The sequence below is a fragment of the Aphis gossypii genome, chromosome 3, assembly GCF_020184175.1.
Source record: "Aphis gossypii isolate Hap1 chromosome 3, ASM2018417v2, whole genome shotgun sequence".
In the NCBI taxonomy this organism is placed as follows: Eukaryota; Metazoa; Arthropoda; class Insecta; order Hemiptera; family Aphididae; genus Aphis; species Aphis gossypii.
Window position 1 is genome coordinate 25,351,972 of NC_065532.1, and position 14,423 is coordinate 25,366,394.

General features: G+C 32.5%; 1 protein-coding gene across 2 annotated transcripts in view; it reads left to right on the forward strand.

Moving 5' to 3' along the window:
• Positions 1-14,423, forward strand: part of LOC114131492 (transcription factor SOX-5) — a 157,551-nt gene that overhangs the window by 123,930 nt on the left and 19,198 nt on the right. For both annotated transcript variants that reach the window (XM_050202476.1, XM_050202477.1), the window contains exon 6: positions 5,183-5,372. In XM_050202476.1, coding sequence (XP_050058433.1) covers positions 5,183-5,372 — 190 coding nt within the window. The remainder of the gene's footprint in view (positions 1-5,182; positions 5,373-14,423) is intronic.

The following is a 14,423-nucleotide window of genomic DNA, read 5'->3' on the forward strand; positions in this document are numbered from 1 at the left end:
AGTAATGCTCAGTCGACGTGTTTTAGAGAGAGCACGGCGTTATACTCGTATAACCACTACGATATAGGTATATACATATAAGACGTATGACAACGAGTTATTGTAAATTTTGAATGTATAAGTTCTCTTTCGCGTGTCGTGCGATTACCGCCGCAGCCAAGTTATTATTTCGTTCAGTAGATTTTAAAACATTTATTTTTTCCATTATTATTCTTTTGCCGAACATCATAACGGCCTAACGTTATCGTGTTGTTGGTTATTATTATTATTATTGTAGCGTTAAATAAACGGGAAAAAATCAAGAGTCATAATATAAAATAAATCGACAACACACTCATAAAACACCATGACATCCACGCGTTTGCGACAAACACGTTTTACACGAAACAAACACGAGTGAGGTTTCTACTCTATACTGATAAATATTATTGTTGTTATATCCGCGCGGTATATGCGATGCGCTCAAATCCTCTTCGGGGTCGTCTGGTGATCGAGTGCGTAAATATTTCTACAAATATTTCGTTAATCCGTATAATATTATTGAATGTTTATATTATAATAACCCATTTATACGTCGCCAAAATACTGACCCCCTGCAGAAGTCACAACACCATTCCTATAGGTAATGGGTAACAATTAAGATCCCGAGGAGTAAAGCTTTAGGTCACTTGTACTACCTTTAGAAATTAATTTCGACATCCTAATCGTTGAATGCTATTTATTTTGCATAATATACTTCCGCAAACGCGGGTACTAATGCGTTTTCGGAATTTCATTAAATATGATTTTTACGTTTCAATTTTTAGGCTATACATACCAATGAAGTGTTTGCGTAATTGACTACGATCATACTTACATACACAAAATACTCGTATACAAACGTATTGATTATTTTTCATTGTTATTTTTTTTTTCGCTAGTAACATATTATCCCCATTACAGCGTAAATATATTAAGTGCGTCGCTCCCTTCCCCGATCGCATTTATTATTTACCGTCCTCGGATTGTCGACTATCAAATGATAAAGTATTGGCATATACCTATAGGTCTAACCTATGTACATTGTATATAGTATGTTATATAATTATATATATATATAAATAATTGTACTTGTTTAAGTACTATATACCACGAGTATATACTATGTACAAAAATCATTAATCGCTCGTCGTCGTCGATGATGATGATGATGATAATAATAATGATAATAATAATAATACAATAACGTGTGCGGTATTATAATGTTCAGGTGCTGTTATCTAAATTTCAATTAGACGATTTATTAACTGCCTGCAAACAGTTTAAACATGTCGAGTGGAACTAACGCAACTAACATTGTACGTATACTATATACTATTTTATTATACCTATACATTATTTTTATGTATAGTATATAATATAATGGTATATGTTTCGTTTGAGGCCAATCTGCTTATTTAGACAAAACTTTATAGCATTTTCATTTTTTTTCTGTCTATAATGATGTTTGAATTACTATTCTTATTATTTATTACGAAATTAGAAATATGGAATATCTCTCTTATATAATGGATGTATTAAGCATAAATGATAGTTCCATTTCGATGTTAACATTATAATATGACCAAAAATATTTCAGACAAAAACAAATATTATAAATAATACTACAATGTACAGTCCACACTTGTAATACTTTTTATTTATTTATTTATTTTTGTTTAGACTTTCTAATATTTTAACAAAATACGAATATTTGTATATATAATAATCTTTAATATCGAAAGAAACAGTATTTGATACTTTTATCTCCGGACAAACCAATAATATAAGTAAGGCTGGATTTGGTCGTTAGTCGACAATAATCACTTTACATATATTATATTATTATTATTTCTTTACATATGTGTAATGTTTACGCTCAACAATGAACGTTAATGATTCGAATGGATTTTAGCCGGTTCGTTTTCTACGTATGTGTCGGTACGTTATAGATATACGCCGTGGTTACCGGCCGCCGTGCAAATAAATAATTTAATATAGGTGCCTACCGTTCGACCGCGGCCAATTAATAACATTAAATTTTATTCGTTTTCGACGACTCCGCGCATATGCCCATTATAGTGTTCTCGCGGTCCAAATTCTTATTTCATTTTATATGCGTATGTCTGTTTTATGCGTCTGTTTTATTTTATTTTTACTCATATCAAGGTCATTGAAAGGTGGCCGCCGCCGACAGTTTGTTATTTTTTTTTCTGTAACAATGCACAATACACGTATATCTATATGATATTATATCATATAAGTGCCATAATTATATTTGCCATTATAATAACAGTAATGTCCGTCTGACGTATGGTTGCGCCACGTGAGAAACCACTTTTGTGAGTTATAAATTAACGGCCGCAACGACCACGCACTTGACCATACCAGACGCATCCGCAGGGTTAAATCATAATAACTATACGATGTCGAGGTATTTTATACCGTACATTATAATATTTTGCTCTTCGCAAAGAGGTATAGGTCAGGTTTTTTTTTTTACATTTGATTCATCCGTCATGTATTTTTCACCGCGGAAAACAAATACCTCACATCAGTTATTTTTTTGCAATTTCTATTCACTTTTATCGGAATAGGAATGTCCGGGACAGAAAGTCGACGATTACACGCAGTGATAAAATTGTATTTATACCAAAAATTGCTTAAAAACATACTGCACGTCATTGCAATAAAATATCGTGTCACCGCGACTTAATCGTATAGGTTAGGTACATAGCTGATATTATTATTGTTATTAACTTTTTATTTTTTCGTAATGCGGTGACGCTTACAAATTAATAGCATATATGCACTGCTTAATACTTGTATATGTATATATATATTATACTTGAATAAAGACGTTTTCAACCAAATTATAATTCTCAGTATAATATTCAAATTACAATGGGTTAGGTTACAGTCGTAAAATCTAAACGAATAAGATAGTATACCTATATTAAATTGAATAAATTATTGATGTGGTATACGCGCACACAAACAATAAAATTGTAATTCGCATTTAGGAAAAGAACTATCTGCCAATAATAGTTAAAACGAGTATAATAGAATTTTGAATAAAATATAAAAATGAATATTTGATATGTATTTTGAAGAATCGTTTTATGTTCGTATACGACGTAACGGGTGATTTAAAAACTATATTATTTCTCGACTCACGAGCGCCCGTAGCACATTCCACTGTCATCGTCGCCGGCTTGTTGCCGCCGCACAGTTGTATACGGATGATAATAATAATAACACCTTAGGTGTACATTATGCAAAACCAGATCACGCATATAACATGTTGAATATATAGGTACTCCGCGAGGAAACTTAAGTTCTGCTTTATTGTATTTTTTTACGCGTGTTTAGTTATTGACGACGTACACGGTACAAATTATATATAAAACTCATCCTATTTGACAAAGTAACAGCATTATTGTTATATTTATATACAAACAAACGAGTAACATAAAATTATAATGACGGGACGATGCGCGTGAAGGGTCGGGAACTTGTCTCTCTTGGACGGAGGGCATTCGGCGCCGGCTGTGGCATCGACGTAATAAATATATTATAATATGTACGACGGTCGACGGTGGTCGTGTGTCTGTGTGTAATACGCTAAAAGAACAAGAGACGAATTTCTCAGGAACAGAGAGGAGAAAAAAAACGATCCCGCCGCCGCCACAGAAGAGGGGATGCATGACCGCCACGGGCAGGATCAAAAGGGTATAATCGCGTATATGCTCTGTTGTGTGTGTGGGTGTGTATAAGGGACACACCGCTGCAACCCCAAGGGCCCTGTGAATAAATAATAAAACACACTATACTCAGTGTGTATATATATATATGGCATATGTAGAGAGGGATAGTGTACTTACTATATACAATACTTTCGACTTAGGCCTAGGCGAAGTGCACGGGAGAGGGTATATACGTTTGTTTAGGGTTAAACTTGTATAAATCACCATCGATTATTATTATTATACCTCTCCCGCGTGTATAATCATGTAAAATGCGAATGTGCGTGTCTCTCTTATCAATGTATATATGTATGAAGTACAATGCAAGTCTCCCATGACCTCGGCCTCGCGATTTTTAAAATAAAATATTTTGTTTTTACAGAATTTCTATATAGAAAAAGCCAACGCTAATTCGATTTTATCTTGAAAAAACAAAGACAATACTCAAACCATTCTCTTTAGTATATAATAGAATTTCTGTAATTTATATAGTTTTATTTGTCTTACACACTTTTCAGTTTTAACTTTCACTTTTAGTTAAATTTAATATTCTCTAAATTATTTTCTGGGGATGAATTTTTCGACGAATAGTGAAAATAATATAGATAGGTACATGTAATTTTTCTCTTAAATAACAGATAATTTATTCAATGAAGTATAATATGTATGATTCGAAACAATCGCCTAATCGATTTTTGACATGTTTAAATCAAATTTATCTAAGAGAATTACAATCGTTCATTCTGAATGGTCGTTTAATTATTATACATTATATGATAATTATTAAAGGAAATAAATTTCCGCATATTTTATTTAATTAGTACATACTAAAACATACCTACCTATTTATTTTTGTATACTATCCATAAAATTAGGTTTACCTAATATTTCTTAACTACTATTTTAGTATAGTAAAGTATAAAAAAAATATGGTTTACTGATTTTATAATTATAAAGTAATTTAAACCTAAACCTTGAATTTAAATTTTCTATGCATATTTGGCAACTTTCATCAATTATTAATTATACTCAATACTTATGTCCCATGATATTAACCATTCAATAAATTATATTATAGCGATAGCCACAAAACTAGTTTTTTACGTTATTTTGGTCGTATAATTATATAGGAAACTGACAAACTCATAGGCACATTTTTTAATACTTAATATTTGTACGCTAAATATATTAAATAGTTATAATAAAAAAGTTTGTTGTATAGTTCAGACGACAATATATTATGTTTATTTATAAACAGTTTAAAAATCAGTTGGTTTTTTATAATTAATTTTTTATTGATCAACGGTTTGGTTACATATAGTTTGTTAAACACGGGATGAACTTTTTTATTCGTAAATCTTTTACTAATAATGACTTTTTATTTATTATAAATTATAATCATTATTTTGTCTATATAGTAAACCGGATATTGGCACTCTGACAGAACACGGCGAAGATCCTTCAGGAGCTCCTCCAGGCATGGAGCTACTGCAACACTTACAAGGCGATACCACTACGATAGTCGAAAAAGAACGCAAACTATCAGAGATGATATTGCAGTTGCAATTGTTTCGAGAACAGCTCCTTACCCAACAAGATCCGAACAAGGTAAGGTTTTACAGTGTATAATAATTACTAACATTTTCGTTTTACTTTTAAAGAAACTTAAGTAAAAACGGGCAATGGTTATCAAATTTGAAATTATATATACACAATATGTATATGTATCATGTTCGTAAGCATAGTGTCCAATCTTTAGTGTTATTATTTGTTTTATCTAAAGAATTTAGAGACCTTTTTTGAACGAACGTATTTTGCACATAGACGATGCTATTGTTTGTTTTATGCGGTGGTTACCGGTAACAGTTCCGACTTTGGTGTACACACAATTAATATTATTAATAATCGATATAGTAATACCTACCATATATTCTTAACCGAAATTAATAACTTAAATATTTTGTGATACCTACTGAAATTCTTTTGTAGCCCACGCACGTTTTGTAAACCTCCGGTATCTGATAAAAAACAAGGAGTGCTTGGAAAAATTTTAGACACGCGTCCTACATAACCCAGAGATACTTCTCGACGGAGTGTTATGTGTGTATATATGCACACGGAGAGAGAAAAAAAAATTATTTAACTGCCTTCTTTTCTAGCCGACATTTATGTTTTGTAATAACTTTTGATTTACTACCGTTTTTGCTATGCCATAATATATAATAATAATACGCTCGCATACATGAACTATTTTTATAATCATAACGCGCATCGCACTGTTATATCCGATCAGCGCTACAATAGAGGGTGGCTTTATAATTATAAATATTATTTTCAAACATTTTTAACATTCGCATATCATTTCAATTAAATTATTTTTAAACAAATGAAAACCATATTTTTAACAACACTGTAATGATATCCATATTGTATACGAATCGTGTGATATTATACCGAAACATTCGTATACTGTATTGTATTTAATTTTGCGAAAATCTCCCGACTCAAGTGCATTAATAAAAAAAAAAAAATCAACGTTGATTTATTCAACAAGCATTAATAATAATAATACTAATTATTATTACTATTATCATCATATCGAAATTAATGTATATTTATCGACGATGGTTTTTATTTCCATGTTTGATTCACCGTTTAATTAGTGTATATTATTATATTGACGGAGCTTCCCGCTTACTCTTTTGTATCGTCGCCGCAGTGTCGTTGTCACGTAGCATTTTTATGATTGGAAACATGAAAAGTCTGGCGCGCATTAATTTCAGACAATCGGAAAAGCGGTTTTTTTCGGAGGGGCAGTGGAGTGGTTGTATGGCACGGTAACGGATGGCGGCGGAGTTCAATGAGAAATTAAAATAAAAATACTCTGAAAAAACTACTTGGAACGAGTCTATATTATATTGTACGGGAGGAGGAAAAGAAGGGTCCATTGCGGAAAGACGAACGTTTTACCTAAATCATATTGTAGTACTTTTTTTTCTCTTTTCATTTTCATTAATAACACAACGCCGGTTACGCGCGTATACCACTGCGTATGTATGTATATACACGCCTCCATTCTTTTTCATTACTCGGCCGTTTTTCTTTTGTTCCGCGTTCGGACTTTAATCTGCTTCTGTGCTTTTGAAAAGAAATGCTTTCCTTTTGCGTCTCTTCCTCTCTCAATCTCTGTAGCAGTAGTAGCAGTAACGGACGCATAATAATTCTGTATCCCGGAATATATCTCATTATTTCCGGCCATTATGTAAACTTTTCAACGAACGGACGTGCTCTGCTGTTCAAATGTCCGTAAAAACGCCGTATATTAGTGTAAAGTGCCGGAGTCGGGAGTAGTATATAATATTATTGTATATATATACATATATATAATCCTATATAGGAGCAGCTCTCGCAGATACCGCAGTGTCGCGAGACAACTCATCGTTCGTGTGTACCGTGATGTACTTGAAAAAAAGCAAACAAAATATTTAACATTTAAAAATAAACTATCTGCTTACACAGTTTTTACGAGCTTACTTTGATTAAAACGTGATTACGACAAAAAAACAACCGTCGCCCCAAGTACGAAATAATAATAATATATAATATGTAATGTGTGCAGCGTGCGTATTGCGTATAGTAATGCGTACATTTATTTTATACACATCATATGTATAATGAGAAGTTAATCCGACGTATGTCGCCATCGCTTTCGCGTAAAATTTGTTTTTGATTAATTTTCAACGGCTGGCGTGGAGGAACGGGGCTTGAAAAAAAAACCGGACAATCGGAATGAGGTCCGAGACGAAAAGAAAAGGGTTGTGCAGGGGTCGCGTGCGGCATAATGTGATTTATTGTATACCGAGGAGAGTGCTACTGTGTTACTGTTGCTGCTGTAGTAATAGCAGTTCTTGCAGTTCACCGCGCTGTCGGGGTGCTCCCAGGCGTTCCAGCTATATACCACATACACTGCTAATTCGGACTAGGGTTTTGTAAAGTGGCCGACGTATTAAATATTCATAAACATATGTTTGATATAATATATTTCGCGTTGTCACGCCCGCGATCGACATAAACTGTGCACTGTTGCAGCAGGAGATGCGACGGTCCTCCGGGGATACAACGCGTAATATACGTGATGCCAAAGCACTATGTATATATACGTATATTATACGATCAGAGCGTTTGTATGCGCATGTAATAGAAACGGACAACGAGATAATAATATTATAATGCATTCGGTAATAAGTAGACGTAAATATATAATAACGGCAACGTACCTATATATGCGTACTTATAGACATTTAATTGTTCACGGTTCATGAACTTAAACACTATCTACGGTTTCATATTTTGCTTTAAGCGATAATCGACAATCGGATATGATTTGTTCACTGTATTTAAACAAACAGTGTTTAAATAAAAGGTTTACTACATGATATATACCTAACTGTTGTAGCCGACGTACCGTGAGACGATAAAAAAAATAATACTATTTGATTTGCACAACGTTCATCATAATACCGTATACATGCCATTATTATAATATTATATTGTTACACTTTTGGCGCGACTACGATTGCGGTGCTCATAGAGTTTAAATTAGAACTCGTCGTGCGCCTGTCCGATGATATGCCAGCGAAGAGCATTCATTCATTTCCTTGACCGCGGACGACGCCTAAGACACTTATGAGATTATAATATATAATATATGGTTTGTATTATATTATGTAATTGTATGGATAAATAATAAAACTGTATGGCACATCGTCTCCGGTGGCCCCGGCGTCGACGATTTTCGTAAAACACTGTGTTCATTGGGTCCTACTCCTCTGCCATGATTGAGTTCGTTATATTATACTTTTTCTGTATTTTATAAGCTACGGGAAACTCACTTTGATACTGCTGCGGTCACCATTGTCGTACCTATATAATAGTCCTGCATTATTATATTCCGTTTGGCTACTGATGCTTGGTCGTATCATAATAATATAATCATTGTATAATATACCTATATAATGTGGTTTTCGACCGATTGATTTATTATGAAAAGTGCGGAACGGCGGCGCGGCTTATTAAACGTAATTTTCTTCCGCCTCTACCTATATTGGTATATGTCGTACAACTGCAGCAGACTCGCGCGTTGCGACGATGATAATAATTTTCAATTATATTTTTATTACAACTATTATTATCGTCGACGTAGACTGAACCGAGGAAAATGGCGGCTATTGTGCGTGTTGGTTATGGTTGTTGTGTGAGACTTAAACAACGACGTGCGCGCCGCGGTAGGCAACGGCGAGGAGAATAAAAGAATAAGAGAATAGTAACTATATAATACCTATATAAGAACAGAAAAAGAAATCATTTATCAAAGTACTGTTTGTTTTGTGTATTATTTATTATTATTCCTTCGGTTTATTATTATATATATTTTTTTGTTCGTAATATTTTTTTTTTCAAAACAAAATACACACTGACTTTTGTTGACCACGACCTACTTGTATTATAATGACGACGCCATTGTGGGCGCGTACAATACTCGTATTGTCTATTCGTCTAGGCTTCATTATCACAATAATAATAATAAAAAAAAAAATTTAACTCCACACTACAGTGGTTGACGGTGGCAGTGATATTGCCATAGGCAGGTATATACTTACTGCGCCTTTTGTCAGCGTGTCTCACCGGGTTACATCATTTTTTAACGCGTTTCTTCCAAGTCCTGTCCATTCACCTTGGCAGTCGAGGTTCTCGCTTGAAGTTTGGGTATGTGTGAATAATAGGTTACTTTGTGTACATTTATACTTTATACGTTTAAATCTACCTATACAACAATAAAAATTATATTTGCACACAAAAACGATGTATAATATATGTAGGTACACTATCGAGTATGGATACTATGTAGAATATAATATATACGAGTGTATGTTATCATCATAGTTTACCATTAAGTAATACCGTATAGGTACTATCGTTTATTTTATAATTATTATTTCAAACCTTTATGTATGTCCTATTTGCACGTATATTATACGGGCAAGCGACGCGTGAATCCTGCAACGTACATATTCACTGCGAAGTATATCGGCTTTGCTTTTTCATCCGTGTTATTAAACGCCGAGTTTTCCCGAATAAATTTCGTCAGTATTATGTCACTAAAGAAATGAAATACGATATAATAAACTATTTATGATTCTAGACTTCTAGAAAAAAAAACTAAAAAAGAAAGAAGATGGAGGGTAGTTTATATACGCGTTCATATTTATATTATATATATATTTTCCATTCATTTTATTTCTTTGTCTCTATATTTTCGGTAGAAAAATTGATAGTCATGCTTGTATAGATACGTTTATTACACGATCCTATATATTATACTATATAATATATGTAGTGTATACATTAAAATATGCTGCTGTCTGCCATACGATGTCGAAATGTGTTATTATTGTGTTTCGGCGGGTTTTTGAAAAACATCGTCGTCAACTGCCGCACATATGTAGGTCAGAAAAGTGACTTATCGTGTATATATAATAGATCCGTGCTTCGCCGTCGTCATTTATTGGAACGTTTGTTCTGAATACCATCTGTATATTATATACATATATAATACATATAAACATCTGGAAACAGTCTCGGGTCCCTCATATTACATTATCGACGACGACCATATTATGTATAGTGTCTCGCAAATATACTAACACAACAATAAAATATGTGTGCGAGTGTGTCTGCAGCAGCGCCGTGTGTGTCGCGCCCATTCGAAAAATCGTGTTCGCCGAAAAATGCCTGCACAGTGATTAATAATGCGTATATCTGAATGTATATTGTATTACGCCACTCGTGACAGCATATATTAAAGAAATATATATATAATAATATATATTTTGGTTGGCGTGGGGTAGGTTTCTTTCCCACATTGCTGCATCGTCCGTCCGTTTTAGTATTCTACCCTCCACAGCGTGCGTATATGCGTGTACAATGTTAACCTGAACTGCCACATGTGCTAATGTGTGCCCCAAAAGTTTTCGTACCATTTTAATTTAAAAAAAAAAAAATTGTTATACACACTTCTCGGATGAGTTTTGTTTTATAATTAAATACTTTATATGCATCGTATAATTTATAAAAGTACAATATGAGTTTACACTATTTCACCTAGGTATAATATTATATTAAAGTCTGAAGCTGTTCAAAGTGATGCGCGATGTGAATATAAAATAATACGAATCTAATATCTATATAATATAGTATCCTTATACACATAATGACGACAATATATATTATATGTGTGGCCTTATTTATTTCCAAATTTTATACAATATTAAGTACCTATACATACATATAATATCGTACAAAATTATTCGTATTATATATTATATATAATAGTGGCTCTCTCTTTTCGTGTATCACATTGTGTATTTGCGTATTATTATATGGTAACAATATATATTATTACTTATAGATATTGTCATCTTATTTGGTTTACTCACACCGAAAAATAATTTATTTTTATTATTTTATTTTATATATTATAGGTACCTACTATATATGTACATTGTACACGTAACGACAATGGTTTATATAACAATACCTGTTATTTCGTCAATCTTGCGTGAAAAAAAATATTAAATTTAACCGTAAATAAAAAGGAGGAGGATCGAACAACATGAGATTGCTATGTATATTATATATTTTTTTTTTTATTATTATTACTTTGTATTATATTGCTGGTAGGTAGGTAGGTAGGAAGGTAGGTAGATCGTTGTTATTGTGTATAGATATATAATAAGGAACGTCATCGCCATTGTTTGTGCGGCTTTTGTCGTCCACCTGTACGCGCGTGCACGCTGTGGCGGCGATGTGAAAATATGTATTGTTGTCGGCGGCGGCCAATAGCAGCCCTTCGTCGGTCGTGCCAATCGCGTGCCAGCAGACCCTCCGAAAATATATTTTTTCCTCTCTTATTGTTTTTCCTCCGTCACGCCTGTTCGCGAGGCCAACTGCGGAAAACCGCCCCGTCGTATGTTTCCCATGTACATTATAAATACATTATAAAAAACGTTTCTATAGATTAGATTTTTCATTTACTATTATTTTATAATATTATTCTATAATAGAATCTAAAATATTATATGGCAACCATTATTTTTTTTTAATGTTATCGATTATTTTATTCAGTTTTATATATCCCACGAATTCGGATTTTCAGAAATTACAGTGACGTCTTAAATTAATAAATAAGAATAATAAGTTATTTTATGCATATATATTTGTCATATTATATTCATATATGATGTACCTACTTGAACTATGGCGTATGGGTAAGCGGATGTTAATGTAATTGAGTTTCTGTCATTATAATAATTAATAATTAATTATTCAATACTTATTTGGTGGAAGTTTTTGTCGCTTTATCTCTAAAGGACACTATATATTGTAGGTAAATTTAAACATAAAACGTTGAGCCGTGTCATGAGCGACAGTAGCAGATAGAATTCTTTGAAGAAACAGTTAAAAGTACGTAATTAACAGAAATCTCTGCGTTTTATTTGTCAGACGTAGTCAGCCTTTTTTCCAGGAAATAAAAGGTACCAAAGGATATCTATCATGCTTTTCTCATCATTTTACCGTGTTCATTTACCCACTCAACTCTGACAACTGTACTCTTAATTGTATTAACTGTTACTCGAACATTTACATAAAATATGTGGTTAAATACGCCCGTTGCTTCCAATACGAATTTATGGCCGGATGGGAAAATGGAAAATAAATTAAAACAATTAATTTTTGTATAAAATATTGTGAACTACTATATTATATAAATTTAACTACGCCTTTCAAAATTATTATATGATGTACACGTATAAATCTGAATTAAATAATGCGTTTGATTCCAACCTCCTATATGCATATCATAATATTTACAATTATTAGACGCCTCGTCATCCGATTATTGTAAGCTAAATGTATAATACATATTATATTATAATATACCTATAGTTATATAGCATGCATGTAGCATATATTTGGTAGTACCTATAACTGGATATAACTATATATATATACACTTATTTAATACCAACTTGTACCTACCTTAATTACTATAACTATTTCTCGAGAATAAATGCTAGTGCGCAGCTTTCTCCCTTCCTTCCTTCCGATTTAATAAACAAAGCGTAATTATGCTTAGCAAAACAAGCATGAGCGTTTAATAAGATTGCCATGAGTACGGTTGCGTATAACTAGATATAAAAAAAAAAATGAAAATAAATAAATAATAATCACGTGGTGCATATTCTTTTGCTACAGCAGCAATAATAATTTGTACGGTTCGTTATTTTTTCATAAACGGCTGAGGTCTCTTATTATATTTGTGTGTAGGTATATATAAGTATAAAGCATGCAAGCGTCCGACATCGTTGTCGCGTGCATTATTCGCCGGAAGTTGCAAGTTATTTTTTTCCAGTTAGTTTACGGTGGCGAACTACTCTTTTACCGACGACCCCCGGCCTATCGCCAATCACATTTCGCCCTCTTATTACAACTCTGACTAATACGTCTAAATGATCACCGACTCTTCTTGTCCTGTTGGAGTACGCGCGACTACTTTTGCCCTAAATATATATATACATACTCGTATAATATAATATATACCTATGAATACGTAGTTATATAGTGCTTTTTTTACTTGTGCAACAGTCCCGGACTTTGATGCCTCGCTTAATTCGTATAGATATTTAAATTTGATGTGTTTCATAAGTGTGTACGTGAAAAAAATAATTATAGGTATATATGTTTTATTTTTTCAAACACGCTTTATAATTTATATTATAATATTATGTAATATATCATAATTTATTTACTTTGTACATGTATTTTACTCAAATACTAATTTTTTTCAATTTGAAACCTACATTAATATTCAAGAAATTTAATGGCTGTAATTTTATGCACTTTTATATTACAATATAATACTTTCTAGTTTAAATAATCTAAAAAAAAAGTTTGACCCGTTTGGTTTTTTCCTAGTCGTAGATTTAAATACCGCGATGTGTCATACACCTGTTCATGCATCTTACCTACATCTATTTAATTCTATAATATTTTTTTCGTAAGAAATATAAGAGTTCAATAAAATTGATCAATAACAGACCACTATACACGCTCTTGATACAAAAAAAAACCTATAAACACCTCACTCATCTCATTTCTATAAATATTGTCCAACTAGTCACGCAATAATTGTAGTTTACCACGTAGGGCATGTTTAATACATATAAGTAATTAATATATAGGCATACACTTTGTCAATGTTAGTTGTTTACAGATTTAAATATTATTAATTTAACTCAATGCGATAATATTGAGTCATATATATCAAATAAGACTATATAATAGCATTGTTGAACGACCGTCATTTGTTCATTCCACTGTTAAAATATAATATAATATATACATATACCCACTAACCTACACGAAATAAATATCTCATCGAGTTTCGGTTCTGCGCACGTCGTCGAGAGAATACTCTCAAGAAGAAAATAATAATCATTATAATAATAATAATGTACGTGGCGAGTGCTGCAGTTGTGTTTTCGAAATGTGCGTCTCATCCTCCACGTGGCCAATTAATTCCATAGTCTATATACGACA